Raw genomic sequence first — 8,102 nt, forward strand, 5'->3', positions numbered from 1 at the left:
ACCATTTTATATTACGGACTTAAGCATCCTTGGATTTTGGTGTCCTGGGGCGAGGGGGTCCTGGAATCAATCCCTCTCAGATATCGAATGATGACTGTGTTTGTACAGCACTTTAACATTTTCCAACAGCTTTCATATACTACATGTCTATAACTACTCTTTAAGGGTTAAAAGCCTTAAAAGTCTCTCCCTAGTCCCCACCCCACCATCCTACACCCAGCCTCAGAATTTGATCTTCTTTTGATGTCTCTTTGCCTCTGGGAGGAGATGTGGGATGTGTTTTGTTGTGAGGGTGGAGCATCCAGTTCTCCCCCTGCTGCCCTACCTCCCGGCACTTGCCCCCATGCCTGTTCCCCAGCTGCTCAGAAGCACCGCATAGAAGAGGCAGCTTTTCCGAAGGGCATCTGCAGAGCACATGGGAGGGCTCTGTCCCAGCCGTGATGGACAGAGAAAGGTGGAGGATGTCTGAACCAAAACCTTCTTCCCCTGCAGGCAAGAAAAGGGCTCATTATTTTCACTTGAGCTTGCAAGTAAAAACAATTACATAAGCTTCCCATCTGGCTTCCAAAGCACTTTTGAAACAATTCCATTGCAAGTCCTTTCATTTTATGGGGGCTCTAAAGACAGGGCACAGTTAGAGTTTATCATTGGGAATCTTTGTCCCAATGTGTGGCCTTTGGCCTCACTCCTGTCTCTCTGTCCTTTTCTCTCTCACTTGCCTTCCTTCCGTTTCTGCAAATCTCTCCTCCATGAGGGCTCAGCCAAGGCTCTATTCAGTCTAACAAGCATTTCCTTAGAGCCCACTGTCCACCAGGCCCCTGCTTGGTACTGGAGATTCCAGGATGGGCAGGACAAAGCCAGAGGCTCACGGAGCTTAAAAGGGGTGAGGCCCATTCATGACACCCTCCGGAGATGCCTGCTTTCATCGTATTCCACCTTCTACCCTTGCCCTTTCACAAAACATCTGTCTTCCTGAGATTCTACCATGAGCCAAGTAATGAGCTAAGAGTTGACATGCATTCTTTTTTTTTAGACAGTCTCACTCTGTCGCCTAGGCTGGAGTGCAATGGCATGATCTTGGCTCACTGTAACTGCCGCTGCAATTCAAGAATTCAATTCAAGAACTGAATTCGAGAATTCAAGCAATTATCCTGCCTCAGCCTCCTGAGTAGCTGGGACTACAGGTACGCGCCACCACGCCTGGCTAATTTTTGTATTTTTAGTAGAGACAGGGTTTCACCATGTTGGCCGGGCTGGCCTCGAACTCCTGACAGGTGATCCACCCGCCTCAGCCTCCCAAAGTGCTGGGATTACAGGCGCGAGCCACTGTGCCCAGCCGACATGCATTCTTTCATTTCATTTTCACAACAGTTATTCTCTTATTATGCCCATTTTTAGATAAAGAGACTATGGCTCAAGAGGTTATATAAGTTGCCTGAGGTCACACAGCTAGGAAAGGGCCCAGCCAGTATCCCCCCTACACAGCCTGCCTTCCGGCCCCATCCTCCTCCTGGGCCATGCTGTCTCCACCAAAATGCTCAGAATAAAAAGAACAAAGAACAAAGAACTGGACAGAGCATTTGCACCATCTCTACCACTCCTCTCTTTTGAGAGTTGGCTTTTTCTTTTCTAAATTGGCAAGTAAAGATTGTGTATATTTATGGTATAAAACATGATGTTTATATATATACACACACACACATTGTAGAATGGCTAAATCAAGCTATTTAACATATGCATTACCTCACACACTTATTTTTTGTAGTGAGAACACTTAAGATCTACTCTCTTAGCAATTTTCAAATATACAATATATTGTTATTAACTATGAGAGTTTGCTTTTTTAAAAAAGTCTAGTGATTCTTTCTAAAAACCAAGGACTTGTGTACCTTAGAGATCATTGTCTCCTCATCTCCCTGCAGTTTTAAAAACCAGATGTTTTGATCACTCCTTTTTTTTTTTTTTTTTTTTTGAGACAAGGTTTTGCTTTGTCACCCAGACTGGAGTGCAGTGGCTCAGTGGAGCAATCGCAGCTCACTGCAGCCTCCACCTCCCTGGTTCAAGCAATTCTCCCACCTCAGCCTCCAGAGTAGCTGGGACTACAGGTATGCACCACCACGTTGGCCTAATTTTTGTATTTTTTGTAGAGATGGGTGTCCCACTATGTTGCCCAGGCTGATCTCAAACTCCTGGGCTCAGGGGATTTTGTATTTTTTTAGAGACGGGGATCCCACTATGTTGCCCAGGCTGATCTCAAACTTCTGGGCTCAGGGGATCTGCCTGCCTCAGCCTCCCAAAGTGTTAGGTTACAGGTGTGAGCCACTGTGCTGTCTTGATGACTTCTTTACTCCCTAGAGAGCAGAGAAGGCTTTCCTGCCTAGCCTGTAGCCTCGGTCTTAGAAGTCATCTCTGGAGTCCAGCAAGCCTCACAGATGCTGGGCTAACTTTTTACATCCTTTGAGGGGGTCTCGATGATCTAAGTAAGAAGAGGCACACACTGCCAGTTTACTGCCAAGCTTCACTCTTAGCCCTCCTTTACCCCACAGTGCTCTGGGGAGGGGAGGAGATGGCAAAGACCCTCCCCAGGATGGTTTCTGAAGGGTCACATCCAGCATTGGAAAGCGCTGGAGGGCAACGTGTTGGTCTGAGTGTAATCCGCATGTGCGTGTGGGTTTCAAGCATCCTCCTAAACAAGCCAAATGTCCAGGAAAGGATAGAATCCACAGTAAGATTTTGTAATTTTGGTGTCTAAAGCTGTCTTCATTTTTTTTTTTATTCCACCTCGTCCACCCACTCCAGCCAGCTCAAATTCCCTGTGCCAAAAGTATGGAGAAACGAAGATGTCAGGAACGTGTGAGAACTCCCCCAGACGGTCTTTCAGAGTCACCCTGCCCTCCCAGACAATTTTGGTGCTGGCTGCCTCCAAGAACCTGACTCTCTCAGTCTCTTACTATTTCACTCCGTGAGTCAAGTCTATGCAAAGCCTTCACGCTGAGCCTTGCCTTGCAGGCAGCCTTTGTGAGGCAGTCATCATGGCTCAGCTAACTGCAGCAGGAAGAGACAAACATGGAGCTAAAAGCACAGCAGCTGGGATTCCAGGAAAGCGGGAAGTTCTGCAGTTAGCATCAGGTTAGTTTACCAGTGAGAGTGGAGCTGGGTCATAGGCCCAGGTTCAGGGTAAGGACCTTGAGATGGTTTGGCTGTGTCCCCACCTGAATCTTATCTTGGATTGTAGCTCTCATGTGTTGTGGGAGGGACCGGGTGGGAGACGATTGAATCATGGGCATGGTTTCCCCCATACTGTTCTTATGGTAGTGAATAAGTCTCATGAGATCTGCTGGTTTTATAAGGAGTTTCCCCTTTTGCTTGGCTCTCATTCTCTCTTGCCTGCCGCCATGTAAAATGTGCCTTTCACCTTCCACCGTGATTGTGAGGCCTCCTCAGCCATGTGGAACTGTGAGTTCATTAAACCTCTTTTTCTTTATAAATTACCCAGTCTCGGGTATGTCTTTATCAGCAACATGAGAACAGATGCATACGAACCCCTGTCTCTGAGAAGTCCAGTTCTAGAAGGACTGAGTTACTGGGGCAAGACTCACATGGCACATGGTGAAAAACAATACCCTGTTGCAACAATCCAGATGGGCATTTTATTGTCTCATCCACGGCTTTTTTTTTTTTTTAGAACTGGGACTTCATGTCAGAGTCTTAGAAGCAACAAGAGTAACTCAATGCTGAATACTGGAAAATTAAAGCTGAGCTACAGAAATGTCTCCAGCTAAAGTCAGGCATACTGGACACTCTTTTTCTAGGACTAACTCCCCAGTTAGTACACACCCCTCACAGTTACTTTCCCCACATGTTCCCACCCCAGTAGCTCCTATGGCTACTACAGAATCATCAGCTATTTTGGGCCCCAGGTGATTGGTCCAAGGGTGACCTGTGACGAAAGATAGGCCAAACCAGGGCCCTTTCCAGAGATGTTTAGACTTGGGGCTCAAGTCTTTGAGACAGCTTCTCTCTGGTGACTGTAGCAGACCCTGTCAATGTCCAACACCTGTCCCCTCATCATTGCTGACTCAATGTGACATGCATCTGTTCTGACTTCACATAATACATGCCCTTTAATGGATTCTCTGCACACTCTATGGACCAACACGTTCTTCAGATCATTAATGTGCCATTAATCATCTGATATTCCTGCTTCCTTTCCACTTGCATTTTGCTCTGTTAAATGCCAAAAGATCAAGAATAATTTAGTCATTTTTTTTCCCACTGGGTTTCACACAGCTTCCTTCAGAGCAGTCAAAAAATTCTTACTTAATTTTGAAGCAAAAGAATCCCTGAAACTCTATAGCCCCTCCCCAGTATCCAGAACCTTTCCTGGTATTTGGAGCTTCTGAGTAGCCTTTTTTAATACCAGACACCTGAGTCAAACCCTAGTTAGTGTCAGTAAAAACTGCTCAAGCTTGAAGTTAGGTGAACTTCAAATAAACTGTCTTTCTAAAGAAACAGACTGATTCTGACACAGAACCACATTTAGCTATTTTTGTGCTATGCATTTGCCCCATCTAGTAGATTATAAACTTTTGGAGGAGAAGAAATGAGTGTCAGGTATCTTTGTATTCCTTGGCTCAGTACCTTACACTGAGTAAATATTTAATAAGTACAACTTTGCTACGTAAATGTATCATTCAATCACATTCTCTATGTTAAGTATAAAATTACTGATTTAAGCATCATGAATCAAATAGATAACCCCACTAGGATATATTTTAAGTTGGGCTGTTATAGACCTAATGGGTGGTTTTATAATGGACCCCCAATATTAATAAAATTCAGCAAAACTAATTGGCACTTTACTTTTGCATATAGCTCATCCAACTGCTAAGAGCCAAGTTTCCAAGTATGTAACCCACATAGGGAAAATCCTCTGCCTTCCCCATCAAAGAGGGTTTAACTCGTTGATGGAATAGTGAAATCTCTCTGGCTAAGCAGAAATGGAACCTGCCCAAGGGGAGGAGACACTTTGAATGATCAGGGAGTAATTGGTCAGTCTGGCATAGGCCAGTGTTCAATTAGAAACAGGAGAGAGCCCTTCCTACTGCCTCAATCCAGAAAGCAGGAGTCATGGCACCCCTGAAAGATGCTCTGGGGAGAACCCATAGGAAGTAGATACGGAGAGGTCGTGCTGGGTGGCAGATCCAATAGGACACGAGTGGAGACGGAATAACCCCACAAGCCCATGGAGAGAAGCAACAGCTCTCGGGACAATGTGGGCTTCCAAAGGCCTGGGACCCAAGGTTACTCCAGCTTCCCACTTCCTACTGCAGGCAGACTCCCACCCACAGCAGGCCAGGCCCCCCATGTGAAGTCTTCTACAGCCCTTAGATTTTTGTGAAGGGAGAAGAGGCAGTCCACTCTCAGAGGAACACAGGGACAGGGGCACAGAAATTCCTACCTCTTGTGGGCCAAGAGAGGAAATTACAGGGCCTGAGGCAGAGAAACACTGTGCTATGCACCTCCACGTTGACTCTACTTCCAGGGAGACAACCTGGCTGAGAGGTGCACACACACAGATGAACGTGTAGGATGCTGGGTGACTCAGCGGAAGCACAGAGTTGGGGAGAAGCCTCTGCTCCCCATGGACTCTCTGGGCTTCAAGTCTTCCCAGTTCTATCTGGTACTGGGATAGGTCCCACTGCTGGAGGCCATCCGTGGTTCACCCAGTGGCCACTCCACCCTCCAATGGTAATGGCACCCCGGTTTTCCTCTGGGGACCCAGCCTTCCCCCACGTTCAATCCTTGTGGCCTCATCTTCCTGCTCTAGAAGTAGACACACATGCCCTGTGCTGGCCAAACAGTGGGTTCCATCTCCCTGGCCATTGCACTCATTTAAGGGGAGGACATGTGACCAAAGCTCAAATGGTCAGCCCAGCATTCATGGCTGGAATGGAGGAAAGAGGCACCCTTTTTCCATGGGGTGAGGCCAGAGATTTGGGTTGGGAGTGGGAAAGCGAAGGGCATTGTGTGGGGAGTGGCTGCCTGAGAATGAAACCAAACAGGGAGGTCAAGGGAAACAACACAGCCTTGGCTCAATCCACTACATCAGCCAAGAAACCTGCTGTGCTTAAACCAGATTGGGTTTTTAGTGCTTACAACTAAATGAGCTCTTCATTTAAATACAACTGCTAATGGTCCTCCTACTAGAAAAGAGAACAAAAGGGAGGAACAAGCCCTGTGCCACTGAGTGACATTACCATGGTGGCCACTTTGAAGAGTCCCCGTTTCATGCCTTTCGCTTTCCTCCTCCAACAGCATTCGCCACCCAGGCAATAGTCCTTTGAAAGGCAGCTTGTGAATCCCAACAACCAGGGAGCGTGCCGCTTTCCACCCCACCTGCCCCCTTGCGTCATGGTGTCCGATGGTGGAGCCGAGGGCTTTCTGTGAGTGTACTTAAATACCTTCAGAGCCAGTTTTAGACTTTTCATTCCATAGACCAGAAAATTGCTGAAATTAGTAGACATTTGAAGTGGCTCTTCCTCAAGCCCAGAAAAGATTTCTGCTGTTGCTATGTTTAAAAGCCCAGCAGCAAGTTGTTTTGGCTTATGTCTTATTGTTATATAATAAACATGATAAGCTCTGTGAGCTCTGAACACTGGTTGCAAGGATGAAAATCGAGGCCTCACAATAATAAGTGCCCTGGAGATGCTTTGTAGAGGGCGGGAGGAAGATAATAGTTTTCTGTGAGTGTTCAAATAACAATGTGTGTAGTAGATTCAAAATTGCTATGTAAATTCCCAAAGGAAACAGTAGAGGAAAAAAGAAGGCGGTTATGGATTAAAATGAAGAGGTTATATATTAATGTGAGGGAAAAATGTAATCAACAACCAAATGAGAGCTAGTTTTAATAAGACAGTGGACCCAGGACAGGTGGACTGATCCATTGTAGAAAGGAGATAAGCTTTCTATGCTATGTAACAAATTACTATAAACCTAACCGCTTAATGAAACACAAATTTGTGATCACCTAAGAGCTCAGAGCAGCCCCCAGTGACAGCCAGCAAGAAAGTGAGGCAGAAGTGCAGGTGTGGTGTGGCTGGGTTCTCTGCATAGAGTCTCATGAGGTTAGCATCAAGAATTTGGTTGCTTGTGGTTGTAGGACTGAGTTGCCCACCTCCTGCTGGCTGTTACTGGGGACTGCTCAGCTCCTGGAGGCCTCTCCCATTTTCTCATCCTGTAGCCCTCTTACAATGTAGCTACTGGCTCCTTCAAGAAAAATTCCTCTCATGTCTCCAATCTGTCTTCTTTGATCTCTAACCTCTACACCTTCTTTTAAAGAGTTCACCTGATTAGGTCAGGCCCACCCACTCAAGGGATGGGATTACACAGGTTGTACACACTGGGTGAGGGAATCTTGGGGGCCACTTTAGAATTCTATTACAGTGATCAAACTTTTGTGCCAAAGCAGGGACCCAAAATGTGTAATTTTAATGCACTACATTATGGGCTGAGTGTTTGTGCCTTGCCTCACCCCAATTCATTTGTTGAAGTTCTAACTCCCAGTGTGATGGTATTTGATGGTATTCTTCCTTTGTGAAGTAATTTGGTTTACATGAGGTCATGAGGGTGGGCTCCCATGATGAGATTAGTGTCTTATAAGAAAAGGAATAGAGACCACCTACTCTCTCTCTCTCTTTCTCTCTGTCATATGAGGAACACAGTGAGAAGGCAATCATCTGTAAAGCAGGAAGAGAGCCTTCCCCAGGAGCTGAATCTGCCAACATCTTGATCTTGGACTTCCCAGCCTCCAGAATCTTCAGAGAGAAATGCCTGTTGTCTGAGCCACCGTATGTTACCCTGTTACAGCAGCCTGAGCTAAGATGATATGGAGGCCCAGTTAATCTACCTCAACATGAACCTTTCGTAACACAGGCTGGACAAAGGCTGTGAAAACACTCAGTATCTAGAGTTTTCCACTGTGTGTGTCCTTCCCTGTACACTTTATTTGCTTATGCCCTTATTCATTCAACAAAGGAGCTCCTTTACTTTTCTTCTCTTTTTTTCTTTTTTTTTTTTTTTCTTGAGACAGGGTTTCACCA

General features: G+C 46.0%; 1 protein-coding gene across 1 annotated transcript; it reads right to left on the reverse strand.

Moving 5' to 3' along the window:
- Positions 1–6,174: 6,174 nt before the first annotated feature.
- LOC100428691 (uncharacterized) lies at positions 6,175–7,291 on the reverse strand. Its single transcript, XM_077938822.1, is given in 3 exon segments — positions 6,175–6,441; positions 6,444–6,788; positions 7,253–7,291. Coding segments are annotated over 3 exon segments (651 nt in total).
- Between the last annotated feature and the right edge of the window lie 811 nt (positions 7,292–8,102).

The sequence above is a fragment of the Macaca mulatta genome, chromosome 7 (assembly GCF_049350105.2).
Source record: "Macaca mulatta isolate MMU2019108-1 chromosome 7, T2T-MMU8v2.0, whole genome shotgun sequence".
Lineage (NCBI taxonomy): Eukaryota > Metazoa > Chordata > Mammalia > Primates > Cercopithecidae > Macaca > Macaca mulatta.